The sequence below is a fragment of the Squalius cephalus genome (genome assembly GCF_949319135.1).
Source record: "Squalius cephalus genome assembly, chromosome: 25".
NCBI classification, from domain to species: Eukaryota; Metazoa; Chordata; class Actinopteri; order Cypriniformes; family Leuciscidae; genus Squalius; species Squalius cephalus.
Genome location: NC_137146.1, coordinates 29,005,704 through 29,022,706, shown reverse-complemented (window position 1 = coordinate 29,022,706; position 17,003 = coordinate 29,005,704). Strand labels below are relative to the sequence as shown.

General features: G+C 40.4%; 1 protein-coding gene across 3 annotated transcripts in view; it reads left to right on the top strand.

Annotated features, from left to right (window-relative positions):
• The window catches only part of piezo2a (piezo-type mechanosensitive ion channel component 2a), a 233,351-nt gene that overhangs the window by 161,958 nt on the left and 54,390 nt on the right, over positions 1–17,003 (top strand). For all 3 annotated transcript variants that reach the window (XM_079863155.1, XM_079863153.1, XM_079863154.1), the window contains 7 exons: positions 5,181–5,346; positions 6,980–7,223; positions 7,530–7,626; positions 11,305–11,470; positions 12,484–12,573; positions 14,019–14,140; positions 15,106–15,177. In XM_079863155.1, the coding sequence (XP_079719281.1) occupies positions 5,181–5,346; positions 6,980–7,223; positions 7,530–7,626; positions 11,305–11,470; positions 12,484–12,573; positions 14,019–14,140; positions 15,106–15,177 (957 nt within the window). The remainder of the gene's footprint in view (positions 1–5,180; positions 5,347–6,979; positions 7,224–7,529; positions 7,627–11,304; positions 11,471–12,483; positions 12,574–14,018; positions 14,141–15,105; positions 15,178–17,003) is intronic.

Genomic DNA, 17,003 nt, shown 5'->3' with positions numbered 1-17,003 from the left:
TAGACGACTTCTTGCTGAGGTCTAACTGTGGTTCTGTGTGTAGACGACTTCTTGCTGTGGTTTAACTGTGGTTCTGTGTGTAGACGACTTCTTGCTGAGGTTTAACTGTGGTTCTGTGTATAGACGACTTCTTGCTGAGGTTTAACTGTGGTTCTGTGTGTAGACGACTTCTTGCTGAGGTCTAACTGTGGTTCTGTGTGTAGACGACTTCTTGCTGAGGTCTAACTGGTGTTCTGTGTGTAGACGACTTCTTGCTGAGGTCTAACTGTGGTTCTGTGTGTAGACGACTTCTTGCTGAGGTCTAACTGTGGTTCTGTGTGTAGACGACTTCTTGCTGTGGTTTAACTGTGGTTCTGTGTGTAGACGACTTCTTGCTGAGGTTTAACTGTGGTTCTGTGTATAGACGACTTCTTGCTGAGGTCTAACTGTGGTTCTGTGTGTAGACGACTTCTTGCTGTGGTTTAACTGTGGTTCTGTGTATAGACGACTTCTTGCTGAGGTTTAACTGTGGTTCTGTGTGTAGACGACTTCTTGCTGAGGTCTAACTGTGGTTCTGTGTGTAGACGACTTCTTGCTGAGGTCTAACTGGTGTTCTGTGTGTAGACGACTTCTTGCTGAGGTCTAACTGTGGTTCTGTGTGTAGACGACTTCTTGCTGTGTTCTAACTGTGGTTCTGTGTGTAGACGACTTCTTGCTGTGGTTTAACTCTGGTTCTGTGTGTAGACGACTTCTTGCTGTGGTTTAACTGTGGTTCTGTGTGTAGACGACTTCTTGCTGAGGTCTAACTGTGTTTCTGTGTGTAGACGACTTCTTGCTGAGGTCTAACTGTGGTTCTGTGTGTAGACGACTTCTTGCTGAGGTCTAACTGTGGTTCTGTGTGTAGACGACTTCTTGCTGAGGTCTAACTGTGGTTCTGTGTATAGACGACTTCTTGCTGAGGTTTAACTGTGGTTCTGTGTATAGACGACTTCTTGCTGAGGTCTAACTGTGGTTCTGTGTATAGACGACTTCTTGCTGAGGTTTAACTGTGGTTCTGTGTGTAGATGACTTCTTGCTGAGGTTTAACTGTGGTTCTGTGTGTAGACGACTTCTTGCTGTGGTTTAACTCTGGTTCTGTGTGTAGACGACTTCTTGCTGTGGTTTAACTGGTGTTCTGTGTATAGACGACTTCTTGCTGAGGTTTAACTGTGGTTCTGTGTATAGACGACTTCTTGCTAAGGTTTAACTGTGGTTCTGTGTGTAGACGACTTCTTGCTGAGGTTTAACTGTGGTTCTGTGTATAGACGACCTCTTGCTGAGGTTTAACTGTGGTTCTGTGTGTAGACGACTTCTTGCTGAGGTTTAACTGTGGTTCTGTGTATAGACGACCTCTTGCTTTGGTTTAACTGGTGTTCTGTGTGTAGACGACTTCTTGCTGTGGTTTAACTGTGGTTCTGTGTGTAGACGACTTCTTGCTGAGGTCTAACTGTGGTTCTGTGTGTAGACGACTTCTTGCTGTGGTTTAACTGTGGTTCTGTGTGTAGACGACTTCTTGCTGAGGTCTAACTGGTGTTCTGTGTGTAGACGACTTCTTGCTGTGGTTTAACTGTGGTTCTGTGTGTAGACGACTTCTTGCTGTGGTTTGACTGTGGTTCTGTATGTAGACGACTTCTTGCTGAGGTCTAACTGTGGTTCTGTGTGTAGACGACTTCTTGCTGAGGTCTAACTGTGGTTCTGTGTGTAGACGACTTCTTGCAGTGGTTTAACTCTGGTTCTGTGTGTAGACGACTTCTTGCTGAGGTTTAACCATGGTTCTGTGTGTAGACGACTTCTTGCTGTGGTTTAACTGTGGTTCTGTGTATAGACGACTTCTTGCTGAGGTTTAACTGTGGTTCTGTGTGTAGACGACTTCTTGCTGAGGTCTAACTGTGGTTCTGTGTGTAGACGACTTCTTGCTGAGGTCTAACTGTGGTTCTGTGTGTAGATAGACGACTTCTTGCTGTGGTTTAACTGTGGTTCTATGTGTAGGCGACTTCTTGCTGTGGTTTAATTGTGGTTGTTTTGTGTGTAGACGACTTCATGCTGTGGTTTAACTGTGGTTCTATGTGTAGACGACTTCTTGCTGTGGTTTAACTGTGGTTCTGTGTGTAGACGACTTCTTGCTGAGGTCTAACTGTGTTTCTGTGTGTAGACGACTTCTTGCTGAGGTCTAACTGTGGTTCTGTGTGTAGACGACTTCTTGCTGAGGTCTAACTGTGGTTCTGTGTGTAGACGACTTCTTGCTGAGGTCTAACTGTGGTTCTGTGTATAGACGACTTCTTGCTGAGGTTTAACTGTGGTTCTGTGTATAGACGACTTCTTGCTGAGGTCTAACTGTGGTTCTGTGTATAGACGACTTCTTGCTGAGGTTTAACTGTGGTTCTGTGTGTAGATGACTTCTTGCTGAGGTTTAACTGTGGTTCTGTGTGTAGACGACTTCTTGCTGTGGTTTAACTCTGGTTCTGTGTGTAGACGACTTCTTGCTGTGGTTTAACTGGTGTTCTGTGTATAGACGACTTCTTGCTGAGGTTTAACTGTGGTTCTGTGTATAGACGACTTCTTGCTAAGGTTTAACTGTGGTTCTGTGTGTAGACGACTTCTTGCTGAGGTTTAACTGTGGTTCTGTGTATAGACGACCTCTTGCTGAGGTTTAACTGTGGTTCTGTGTGTAGACGACTTCTTGCTGAGGTTTAACTGTGGTTCTGTGTATAGACGACCTCTTGCTTTGGTTTAACTGGTGTTCTGTGTGTAGACGACTTCTTGCTTTGGTTTAACTGTGGTTCTGTGTGTAGACGACTTCTTGCTGAGGTCTAACTGTGGTTCTGTGTGTAGACGACTTCTTGCTGTGGTTTAACTGTGGTTCTGTGTGTAGACGACTTCTTGCTGAGGTCTAACTGGTGTTCAGTGTGTAGACGACTTCTTGCTGTGGTTTAACTGTGGTTCTGTGTGTAGACGACTTCTTGCTGTGGTTTGACTGTGGTTCTGTATGTAGACGACTTCTTGCTGAGGTCTAACTGTGGTTCTGTGTGTAGACGACTTCTTGCTGAGGTCTAACTGTGGTTCTGTGTGTAGACGACTTCTTGCAGTGGTTTAACTCTGGTTCTGTGTGTAGACGACTTCTTGCTGAGGTTTAACCATGGTTCTGTGTGTAGACGACTTCTTGCTGTGGTTTAACTGTGGTTCTGTGTATAGACGACTTCTTGCTGAGGTTTAACTGTGGTTCTGTGTGTAGACGACTTCTTGCTGAGGTCTAACTGTGGTTCTGTGTGTAGACGACTTCTTGCTGAGGTCTAACTGTGGTTCTGTGTGTAGATAGACGACTTCTTGCTGTGGTTTAACTGTGGTTCTATGTGTAGGCGACTTCTTGCTGTGGTTTAATTGTGGTTGTTTTGTGTGTAGACGACTTCATGCTGTGGTTTAACTGTGGTTCTATGTGTAGACGACTTCTTGCTGAGGTTTAACTGTGGTTCTGTGTATAGACGACTTCTTGCTGAGGTTTAACCATGGTTCTGTGTGTAGACGACTTCTTGCTGAGGTTTAACCATGGTTCTGTGTGTAGACGACTTCTTGCTGAGGTTTAACTGTGGTTCTGTGTGTAGATGACTTCTTGCTGAGGTTTAACTGTGGTTCTGTGTGTAGACGACTTCTTGCTGTGGTTTAACTGTGGTTCTGTGTGTAGACGACTTCTTGCTGAGGTTTAACTGTGGTTCTGTGTATAGACGACTTCTTGCTGAGGTTTAACCATGGTTCTGTGTGTAGACGACTTCTTGCTGAGGTTTAACTGTGGTTCTGTGTGTAGACGACTTCTTGCTGTGGTTTAACTGGTGTTCTGTGTGTAGACGACTTCTTGCTGAGGTTTAACTGTGGTTCTGTGTGTAGACGACTTCTTGCTGAGGTTTAACCATGGTTCTGTGTGTAGACGACTTCTTGCTGAGGTTTAACTGTGGTTCTGTGTGTAGATGACTTCTTGCTGAGGTTTAACTGGTGTTCTGTGTGTAGACGACTTCTTGCTGTGGTTTAACTCTGGTTCTGTGTGTAGACGACTTCTTGCTGTGGTTTAACTGTGGTTCTGTGTGTAGACGACTTCTTGCTGTGGTTTAACTGTGGTTCTGTGTGTAGACGACTTCTTGCTGTGGTTTAACTGTGGTTCTGTGTGTAGACGACTTCTTGCTGTGGTTTAACTGTGGTTCTATGTGTAGGCGACTTCTTGCTGTGGTTTAATTGTGTTTTTTTTGTGTGTAGACGACTTCTTGCTGAGGTTTAACTGTGGTTCTGTGTGTAGACGACTTCTTGCTAAGGTCTAACTGTGGTTCTGTGTGTAGACGACTTCTTGCTGTGGTTTAACTGTGGTTCTGTGTGTAGACGACTTCTTGCTAAGGTCTAACTGTGGTTCTGTGTGTAGACGACTTCTTGCTGAGGTCTAACTGTGGTTCTGTGTGTAGACGACTTCTTGCTGTGGTTTAACTGTGGTTCTGTGTGTAGATGACTTCTTGCTGTGGTTTAACTGTGGTTCTGTGTGTAGACGACTTCTTGATGTGGTTTAACTGTGGTTCTGTGTGTAGACGACTTCTTGCTGTGGTTTAACTGGTGTTCTGTGTGTAGACGACTTCTTGCTGTGGTTTAACTGGTGTTCTGTGTGTAGACGACTTCTTGCTGAGGTTTAACTGGTGTTCTGTGTGTAGACGACTTCTTGCTGAGGTCTAACTGTGGTTCTGTGTGTAGACGACTTCTTTCTGTGGTTTAACTGTGGTTCTGTGTGTAGACGACTTCTTGCTGAGGTTTAACTGGTGTTCTGTGTGTAGACGACTTCTTGCTAAGGTCTAACTGTGGTTCTGTGTGTAGACGACTTCTTGCTGAGGTCTAACTGTGGTTCTGTGTGTAGACGACTTCTTTCTGTGGTTTAACTGTGGTTCTGTGTGTAGATGACTTCTTGCTGTGGTTTAACTGTGGTTCTGTGTGTAGACGACTTCTTGCTGTGGTTTAACTGGTGTTCTGTGTGTAGACGACTTCTTGCTGTGGTTTAACTGGTGTTCTGTGTGTAGACGACTTCTTGCTGAGGTCTAACTGTGGTTCTGTGTGTAGACGACTTCTTGCTGAGGTTTAACTGGTGTTCTGTGTGTAGACGACTTCTTGCTGAGGTTTAACTGTGGTTCTGTGTATAGACGACTTCTTGCTGCTGCTCTGCGCATCGCTGCAGGGCCGTGTGTTCGACGAGGAGTGTGTGACGCCCGTGCAGATGCTGGCCGGTGATAATGTGGAGATCTGCCGAGACCTGGACGCCGCCAGCTTCAGCCAACACAACCCTGTGCCCGACTTCATCCACTGCAGGTCAGACCGTCACCTACGACCTGATCTCACTCACTATCAAATACAGTTCTATATTCATTATTATATATTATATTTAGCCTTTTATTTTATGTTTTGCTCTTTTGAAATACTTTGAAAGGTCTATTTCAAATCAAAAATAATATTACGGATTTGTATTCCATGTGCTTTTAGCCAACATCATATTGCTTTGACAAAAAAAAAAAAATTCATATTAAAATAATATAACTGAATTAAAATGCTGAAAAAACACACCATATTTCTTTTAAGCTCCCCCCCCCCACACACACACCCCTAACTATTGTCTTTATTCTAGAACATAGTTAATTTTTCAACACTCCCAGTTTCTATAAAAAAAAAAAGCAGCTTTGTCACAATTACAACAGAATAACTGGTAAAAATGTCTTCAAATATTGACTACGTTTACACGTGCACCAATAATGTGATTATTTTCAGTAATCAGAGAAAGGATTAATTGCAGTTAGATGTTTACATTACAAACCTCTTCACTCCCATTTACATGCAATTTTCATTATTCTGATTATGCGCTAAGAATCGTGGTTATTTTTACTGCATTATTCACACATGTACACTATAAAACTGGACACTGCTTTTAATCTACTTACGTCAAATGCAAAACACATTTCTATGGATGTACTGGTTTGTTCAGTAACATGCCTAAAATGTCTTTATTTAGATGTTTTTAACCTGCATTATATTCATGAAGCACAACGTTGTCAACATGAACTCGGTTTCTTCAGCGCCCCAAAAATGCTATGTTTAAGTGAAAGTAAGTCGCAGACGCTTAACACACAATCATCATCATTAAAAGTAAAGAAACGAAATGATCTTACCAGGGCTGTTGGCACTCTCTCTTATTGCGGACTTTGATTCAGAAATTTTAGCTGATCAATAAAATGCAGCTCATATCTGTTGCTTTCGGTGACGTGCCCTCCATTAAATCTGCATATAGCGCGGGAACTGAAGATCGGATTTAAATCCGTTTCGCAAAAACACATTTATGTGACCAGGTGTAAATGGAATCGTTTTGATCAATCAGATAGCTATCCGATCTGAGAAAACGCATGAAGTGGCCAGGTGTAAACAGCCCCTTTAAGACCTGACACACGGATCCATTACACTGTTACACATGCTTTTTCTTTCTCAACTGTTTACTTTCAGTTATATTCAACATAACTGACTGTGTTGACGTGAAGATTCGCCAAGACTGGCATTTTGACATTATTTTGTGTATTTGACTGTTTAAGCGCAATAAGCAGTGAAAAAGAACTCAATTTAGTTCTGAGAGGCGGCTTTATGTGCGTGTACTTTGGGTGTGAGCACTAAATCTGTGGGAATGAGTGAAATTATGCGCAATACACGCTGAAATACAAGCCCTGTAACACCAATAATATTCATCCGGAGCAAATGAAACGAGTGAATGAGGGGAATATACAGTAGTCCACATTTGAAGTGGATCAAAACCTCTCATCAAAGTTATACATGAATTTTGAACAATACCCGTTCTTGTCTTTGAACTTTGAACTTTTTTGATCCTCTTCAAATGTTGACTACTGTATGTAAGTATGAGGTCAAATATATAAGTTTGATCTATAAAGGATGTTTCATCTTGCAGGTCGTATTTGGATATGCTGAAGGTGATCATGTTCAGCTACCTGTTCTGGTTCGTCCTGACCATCATCTTCATCACGGGCACCACACGCATCAGCATCTTCTGTATGGGTTACCTGGTCGCTTGCTTCTACTTCCTGATTTTTGGAGGCGAGCTGTTACTGAAGCCAATCAAAAGCATCCTTCATTACTGGGACTTCCTCATAGCGTACAACGTGTTTGTGATCACCATGAAAAACATTCTCTCAGTAAGCATCTCATAAATTTGGTTCATTCAAGGTGTAGTAAATTAGCTTTAAATATCCGTGGGCTGAAATAAATGATAACGTCTGGGCCGTCCTGTTAAAAATGCTCTGAATTCGGAGGGTGTGGAGTGAAAAGAAGTGTTTGTGGGATTTGATGAATAATTACACACTTGAGGGTGACAAATGGAAACTATTTCTCATTGACAAACAACAATGTTCTCTTTCAAAAAGGTTCGTCCAACATTTGAGATACACAGAAATGATATTTTTGCTGGATGTCGTAATAGCTTCTGTTCTCCTGTCTCTCAGGTAGCGGCCTGTGGATATATAAAAGCGCTGGTGGCGAATCACTGCTGGCTGATCCAGTTGTTCAGTCTGGCTTGCACTATAAAAGGATATTCAAAACGTAAGTTATGCTTTTATTTCCTCTTTGGTTCAAGAAATTGAATGCTCACTTTCAACTTTCATTGTACACTTTTTGTGTCCCATGACTTTTCGGTGCTACAAATCCCACGTTTTTATGCTGAAAACGGTGAAATCTAACCTAAAATTAACCTTGCATGACAAATAACACACAAATTATAAAAATGCCGCCTTTGGACTCACTTTATAGGATGTGATTGTAATGTGTGAAACAACTAAAAAAAAATATATACAATGTAATTTTAAAATGATTATGTTAATTAATAATAAGTGCCCCTATTGTTTGTATATCACCTGTCATGTAGTGTGTAATGCAGATGAATATGAATGTAAAAGATCTGCAAAGATCAAAAGTGCAGATAAATGGAGTTATTGTCTCCTAAAAGAAAGAAGTGATTCTGAACTGAAACGAGTGTCAGTAATTCAGCCTCACTTCTCAACTAATTTGCATAATGCCAGCCTCTGGTCTTGATTGGCTGAACAGCGTCTCTTAGCCCCGCCCTCAAACACTGTAGTTTATACAGTTTGGTTCGTGTTGTTCGTGTGGAGAAGATGCTGTTTTCTGCTGACAAAGCAAATCCACTTTGATGAGATTGATACGGTAAAACCCACGCCATCGTTACTGTTCGTATCACTGTGATCAAGAGCTGAGACTCAGATATTATAATGAGCGTTTGGCTTCTGACACGTGCTGTAAGCGGTCGACCAATCACAACATACTGAGCCATCTGACCGATCAGAGCAGAGTAGACCAATCACAACAGACTGAGCCATCTGACCAATCAGAGCAGAGCAGCTCTCAGAGAGGCGGGGTTTAGAGAGACTGAATCCTTTACTGAATAATTTCAGACACTGAGAGGAAAGAGCTGATGCTGCGATGTGTATTATTATAAAATGTTGACCTTAGATGTAAACATGTAGTAGGAGAAAACAGAACAAAATTAGGAACTTTTAAAATAGTGGCACTTTAACTCACTGTTTTTACAATATGTAATTAATTGTAGTAATAAATTCTAAGGGCTAATCTTTTTGAAAAATGTATTTTTTTAATGCCCACCTGATTTTTGTTTGTTTGATTAGATTGCATATCAACAAAAAAAGACACCAAGTTTTGAACCACTCAGATTGAGGAAACCATTTTTATAGACAAAAAAAAAAAAGTCTGAACAGTAGGGTGGCCCTTAAGTGTACGATTTTTTTATTTTTTTATTTGTTTTCATTTTTCTGCAGCCTGACCCACCAGAGTTGTTCCATTTATGCTAAAAACACCCCAGAAAAAAATGGGGCAAAAATATTAATATTTAGAGGTAGCTCAAGCACATCAAAGTTCACTGTTTTTGTAGGCAATTCTACAAGTCAGCAAAATTCTTCATTCTAAAACGTTTAGCATTGAGCATTGTATTCAATACTATACAGTTTGCAGAATGCATCAAATCACATAGCCTATTACTTAGGCCTAGACTATTAATTATTTAACCAAATATGTCTTACACAACATACATTTGACTATTGTAAGATAACTGATGATACGCATCTTTTCACAGTTTGCACAGTTCAAAGTCAATAGTTCAGAGTCTTTGTTTGGCGAATCTTGTTCTTTTTCAACCCCTTCCAGTCACAAAATAATTGCTCGAGTTTTTTAACGGAGTCCTGTCGATGCTTGACCGGAATTCTTGCCCGGAACCAAAGTTCTTCCACTCTCTGTATGGTATTGTTTGCTGCTGCTCGAATATCCTCTTTCACAACATTGTGACGATGTAAAAAATGGCAGAGAACGATGGTCCCTGGGGGTAGCTTAGTCCCTTCAATTCCTTCCACATGGCTAACAAGATAATCTTGCGAGCGCGTAGCAACTGTCCCTCCCGTCGCCATTGGGCTCTGCTGCTTGCGAAGTGCTGAAGTGCAGACGACCGCAAATCACAGTGACAAATACTTGAAATAAGACACAAAAGTGGCAAAATACCACAATTTATGCTTCTGCAAGAAATGCATAGGATATCTTTTGTGCACAATAGGAGTAAATTCAGAATTGCCATTAAAAAGCAAGTATGTAATTTAAATAGTTGAGTTGATAATAAAATTAGGCAAGTGGTAATTATCACAAATTGAGCATAATAACTTATTATACAAAACTTCAACGTCATCGAGCCACCTCTAAATATTGTTCAAATGAGCTCATATTTTGCCTGAATTATTTTTTCATGTATTGGAACAACTTGAGGGGGTCAGACAATTATAAATCAAAACTTGAAAAATAAGTGCCACCTTACTGAACAGCTTATAAAGGTTAATTATTTGCTCATTTTAATATCACTTTTAATGTGCCTGTTAATAATAATTTATATTTTTTTAATGCCTAATAATTTCATATGCCTGATGAAGGTCATGAGACCAAAACGTTGCTATTAAAATGTTGATACTCGTTTGCAAGTATTGATAGTGTGCGGGATTACCTTGTTTCCTGACCGGTCTGGTCTATTCTCCCACGCGCCTGCAGGTGTGTGATGGTGATTGCTCATTAAAGGAGACATATCATGCTTTTAAATCGTTCCTTTTTACATATAAATCATACATTTGTAGTCTATATAAAGCGGAACTGCAATGCTTGGGTCTGAATTCCTCATTATTATAGCTCCACAGGCCCCTTTCTACCCCTTTTCTGATGTGCGTCTGAGAGCAACTCGTTTTGGTGCGGTCTCTTTAAATACAATTGAGACACTTTATACCCCGCCCCCTCTCCAGGATGCAGAGGTTCAACTCCACCCCGTTCGGCCATTTTTGTAGTTTGATAGCAGAGATACGATTATCTAGCGGCACAGAAACTTTTTATTCACACGTTATTAACAAAATGTCAACAACGGAAGACTTGTCCAGCCAGCCTTACATGTTCGAGCCAGAGTCGGAGCCGGAGCGAGATGAAAATGAAGATGACGAACCTGCAGAACAACGTCTTCATATGGATGTATCGCAATGGTGTGTTACTGTATTTACACATGAAACTTTGGTCTTCCGACCTTTTACCACCGTGTCGATTTATTTTGATTAATATGTGCGAGGGAGAGAGATCAAGACAGCGTCTAGTTTGGAGACGGTGTCTTGTTTACACTTTCGCCTGGCTCCGAAGAGAGAGAGAGTGCGTGCGCGCGACCGGGTCTCTCTCTCTCTGCTCGTTCTTCAGTTAAACATGCGCCCTGTCACAAGCGCGGCAGTTCATCTACATTAGACGGTGTAATGAAGCGTGTGGGTTACTACATCCAACAACCGAACATTTTGACTTACCCTCTCGTAACTTCTGCATCTTTGAGCTTGGACTACAAAATTGCAGCGAGAAATAAAAATGGCGGATTGCTCGAAGTGTTGGGCTGGAAGTCGATGTCCTTATTTGGCAGTTCCGCTGCAAATACTGTGACGTAATAGTTCACAAAACGTCATAGATAACAGAAAAATCGGAACAGGTTGAAAAATAAGGCCAAAACAGAATATAAAGATATCAACGAAGCACCTGAAGAGAATAATTTCAACTTTTCTGTACTTCTAATCACTCCAAATATACAACAAAATGCATTTAAGGGCTAAAAAAGTGGATTTAGCATGATATGTCCCCTTTAATATCAGTTTTAATAAGCTTGATTGCGCTCTGATGTTGCACTGTGTCGCGCAGCGGAGCAGAACGCACACAAGCAGTGTGAGCTGCCGAGTGACGAGGCCGGCATCATCTGGGACAGCATCTGCTTCGCCTTCCTCCTCCTGCAGAGACGAGTCTTCATGAGCTACTACTTCCTGCACGTCGTGGCCGACATCCGGTCCTCTCAGGTCCTCGCCTCCAGGTACAACAGCTCCTTTCACAGCGCATCGTTTCAAAGCAGCTTTACAGAAAGTGCACATTACAATTTACAGTGATCTGTCATCAGAGGGAACTGTCTTAGTTATGTATTTCAGAAATGTACATACACAAAATCACAGTTAGCGAAAAAGGTATTAATTTAAGCAATGTAATAATTTAATGCAGAAACAATGAGCTGATTGAAGTCATGAATACGTGTTTGTTAACAGATGATTACAGATACACACACACCGCTGTTTGCTTTTCATCTGTGCCTGCGTGTCAATGTAATCAGAATAGTCTGGGTTTTTTTTGTTTTTTTTTTTGTCTTGGAAATATCAAGGTCACATGACTGCTTCATAAAACAAAGAAATGAGACATACAGGCAAACCAAACATGATTCAGACACCAGATATAAGTTGTGATATTGTTCCACTAGTGTGATCAGGACACTATAGTTAATTTATGTAAGTGAGGAGAGCAAAATACAGTAAACTGTGACATATTATACCCAATAATTCTTCATACAGCGACTACCAGTGACATTTATACAAATGTGGGAGCAGAAATGATTCAGACACTTTGAGCTGATCATGTTTTGCTGAAGTGTGTTTTCTTTAATTGCTAATGCTCTTTTCACACACAGACTGAACACAATGAAGCATTGCTTGGTGATTGGTTGAGCTAAACTGGTATTATCTAATTGTGTAGTTAAATTTAACAGCTGACAGATATTCAACATAATTCATGTGTGAGACAGTCTAACAGAAGAAGGACAAAACCAGTCAAATATCAACTGAGTTCTGCTCATATTTTATCACCATTTTCTAAACTATAGCGAATAAACTGATAATGTGAGAAATGTGTCTGAATACATTTTGGTTTGACTGTAATAAGCACTTGCACATTTTGACTCCTAAAACTGCTTAATATGTCAGAATGTGATGTTTATTAGGAGCATCGGGGACTCATTCTGACTGTGGTTTGTGTGTTTGTTCATTGTTTCTGGTCTGTCAGAGGAGCGGAGTTGTTTCAGGCGACCATTGTGAAGGCGGTTAAAGCCAGAATAGAAGAAGAGAAGAAGTCGATGGATCTGCTGAAGAGACAGTGAGTTCATGAACGCTCAGTGTGGGACTCACAATGTCTCATTGTTTACTGCCAACTGCTGCATTCTTCTACACACAGTCCAATCAAATCATGTGCTTACGGATGCACGAACACAAATAAATGAGATTCTGTGTTGCTTAATGGTTCTTAGAGGAGCTATTCTGCTTTTTCCTCTGTGTTTAGTGTGTGATGTTGCTGTTTGATCATGAACAAGCTCCAGTTCTTCTCTATATCAGTGTCAGTGTTTCTGAACTCCTGAAACGCCTCCATTGTAGTCTTGAGTTTCTTCCGGGAGTGAACACGTCACAATATTCCTCATTATAATAATTGATACGCAGAATAAAGGGGCGGGGCCTGGTTGAGTTAGTTAATAGTGTGTTAAAGGGGTGGTTGATTATGATTTGACTTTTCTAACTTTAGTTAGTGTGTAATGTTGCTGTTTGAGCATAAACAACATCTGCAAAGTTACAGCACTCAAAGTTCAGAGCAAAGGGAGATATTTGCTTTTACAGAAATCGCTTTTTAAGGACTACATCAAACGGCTGGTAGAGACTACACCACATTCCTCCCGGGTTAGTGACATCACCAACCCTAAAATTTACATAAACACCGCCCCCTGAACATGATTGATAGATTATCAAGACAGAATATGCTAATCAATGACTAGAAGATAACTACACATCAGCTTCATAAATTCATCAACTAACCATTCAGAAATGTCCTGTTGCTTCTACATGTTGTCTCTTCTTCTCGAGTCTCTCCATCATTGTCTGACTCCGGTTTGAACATAAAAGGCTAAAAGTTTTTGAAATGTTCAGTGCATGTGTGTGTGATTGCAAGCTGTTGAAGCTCCGCCCCCTGTGCCGGAAGCAGCAGCTCATTTGCATTTAAAGGAACAGACACAAAACGGTGCGTTTTTGCTCACTCTCAAAAACTGACGATTTTAACATGATATATGAAAATATCTGTGGGGTATTTTGAGCTAAAACTTCACACACACACTCTGGGGACATCAGAGACTTATTTTACATCTTGTGAAAAGGGCATTATACCACCCCTTTAAACTGGTGGTTATGGGGCGGGACATTTCCCACACACACTCGAAGCGCTCGACCAATCACAACACACTGCTCCAGCCGACCAATCAGAGCACAGTGTGCTTTTCAGAAGGAGGGGCTTCATAGAGACAGGAAGTAAACAGAGCGTTACTGACAGACTGGGAAAAGAGGAGCTGCAACAATGGAGAATATGAGGAAAATAATGTGTTTTTTTGAACATTCAAGCATATAAACCTAAGACAAGCAGTGATATCTCAGGCTTGCCAAGCTCTTTTCTTTGCTTGCCCTCTCTGCCTCTTTATCTTCAGTTATACTCTGGCTGTGTTCAAGGGAAAAGCTAAATTAGGTCAACTCTAGCTAAACTTTTCCTCTGTCTGTGTCTCTCAGGATGGACCGCATCAAAAGCCGACAGCAGAAGTTTAAGAGAGGGAAAGAGAGGATGTTGTCTTTGGCTCAGGAAAGTGGGGAAAGTCACTCAGTAGCGAAGGAGGAAGAGGATGAAGATGAAGGTATATTTACATAATCAGCATTTTAAGAGCAGTTGTCAGATTTTCATTTGAAAATCAAGAAATCAAGTTTTCCCACCAAAGACGCATTAAATCCGTCAAAAGTGACAGTAAAGACATTTATAATGTTACAAAAGATTCTATTTCAAATAAATGCTGTTCTTTTGAACTTTCTGTTCATCAGAAAATCCTGGAAAATAAAATGTATCACAGTTTCCACACAAATATTAAACTGTTCCAACATTGATAATAAATCATCATATTAGAGTGATTTCTGAAGGATCATGTGACACTGAAGACTGGAGTAATGATGCTGAACATTCAGCTTTGATCACAGGAATAAATTACACTTTACTATATATTCACATAGAAAACTGATGATTTACACTGGAATAATATTTCACAATATTTACTGTATTGTTGATCAAATAAATGCAGCTTTAAGAGCAGAAGAGACTTATTTCAAAAGCATTTTAAAAATCTTTTGAACGGCAGTGTATGTTTTTCATTATACTATACTAAATAGTTTTTTTTCAATGTACAATAAACAGAATTAAATGTATCAAATAATACATGTATAATTCAGTATCCAGTTAATTGTAATGTTAGTAATTCAATGGCACACAAATTGGAAAGTTTCCTGAGAATAATCCAAATATATTAATAACTAGAATGCATTTAATTCACATTGACCAAAAATAAAAATGTGTCTTGTCGTACACACATGCTTGAGTGTATCTTTGTCCAAACACACACTTTAGTCCAACATCAGTGTGTGACTGTAGATTTGTGAATTCCACAAGTGCCTGCGCTTAACAGCGGCGTTAAATGCATTGCAATCAAATCTAAAACACATGAAACGCGCATACCAGACCTCAGAGTAAATGTGCGCTCTTTGAAATGGGTTTAATGTGTCTGTGTGTGTGTGTGTGTGTGTGTGTGTGTGTGTGTGTGTGTGTACATCACAGGAGAGGCCAGTAAAGAGAAGAGGAAAGGCAAGAGGAAGCAATGGTGGAAGCCTTGGGTTGATCATGCATCCAGTCAGTATCTCTTGCTCTTTTCATGTTCATAATTAAATTTGCAACCGAAATGATTTTGCAAGATCCCAGTGTTGATCTGATATCATTGGGATGAATATTGCAGTTCAGCTTCTCAGATGTGTCTCCAGAGAAAAACACATTGGGTTTCCCAGAGATCTCAACAATGTCTCAGACTGAGCTCAGATTTCAGGAAACAGAAATATCACAAAAGAGAAGCATTTCACAGAAGTATTTCACATCAAAGCATCATTTGTTTCTGTTTTTAAATTGAAAAAAAAAAGGAAACAAAATTTTGATAAAATCAATATTTTTCTCTGGGTATTCCAAAAATAATGTAAAGGACTTAAAGGTAGGGTAGGTAGGATTTTTATAAAAAACTTTTTTTCAAATTTGTTTAAACTGTCTTTATATACCAATACATAAGTAAGGGATAATCCACGGCTAGCCATGCATTAAAGGATTTTAATGCACGACGTATAGGCGAAGAACCACCCGACGCGAAGCGGAGTGCATTAAAATTCTTTAATGCATGGCTAGCCGTGGATTATCCCGCTTATACCTTGGTTATTTGCCAAGTTAAAAATAAGTTAAAGCTGTAACTGATGTTTACAGTGCAATTTTTTAACAGACGTGTAAAAATGACGGTTATTTCTTAAGTTTAGGCTCGTCAGTTCTTGCACTCCGTCCGCTTTAAATAAAGTAGAGCCATCGGATTGCTTTTATTTGAATGAATTCACATTTATTTAAATTCATTATTAAAAGAGAGAGACAGAGAACTGAAGGAGAAGGAACAGAGAGAGAGAGAGAGAGAGAGAGAGAGAGAGAGATAGAGATGCGTGCACGAGTTAACGTTACCTGTGTGCGTCGATCTCTTCTTTAAAGTCTAGCAGCTACAGTCCCCTCGTTGCTTAAGCCTACCTAAACGTTTTCATATGCGTCTCTCACTCTGCTTGCAAGTGTATCTGTGTTACTATGGTTACCAATGTAGCGGATTAATTTCGAACTGTAATCAAACTGACTGGAACTACCTGTGCATTAAACGGTTTTACTGCACACCTTCCAGCCAATCAGAATCGAGTATTTAAACAGCCCATGGTATAATTAAAATGTAAGTGCTCTGAAAAAGAGAGTATAAAAATCGAGTGACTGTAGACCTTTTAATCTGCAATAAACACAGCTCATTATTTCCATTCGGGACGAAACAATTGATTGGTTTGGGCGACTGTCACTCTCTCTCGCAACCATGGCTACCACCCCTGTTGCTACAAGATCTGCCCATATGCGCGCGCACCCGTTTGATTTGAGGAGTGCAAGAGAGGCGTGGAACCTACGAAGAGTAAAATTATGGCAGAGAAAGAGCATTCAAAATTCAAAGCACCTGCATATGCAGTCAGCGAAGGCAAACAAGGCAAAAACTACTTCCTCGGACCCTGGTTGCCCGCACTCTTGAACGACCTCCTCTGCTTCGCCCTCGACCCCGGACCTGTTCTCGAACCGACGAAGCGGTACTTGTCTCCAGAGTGTAGTCCTCATTAGAGTCAACAATGTTTTCATCATGGAAACTCGCAAAACACCGTATATGTTATGAATCTTACACGAAATTCACCTTCATCACAGTGTAACTGATGGTAATGGAAAAACGTGTATCAATGCAACCTGTTTTTAGCTTTGCCTTAGAAATATAGCTCGTTACCTATAAATATAGCTCGTTACCGAATCAAACAAAGTATATTTTAAACTTTACCAGTATCGATATGCTAGCTTGATAGTGAGTACTAAAAGCCATCTTATTTGTTTATATTTATAGTGATAAAGTTAGGTATTTT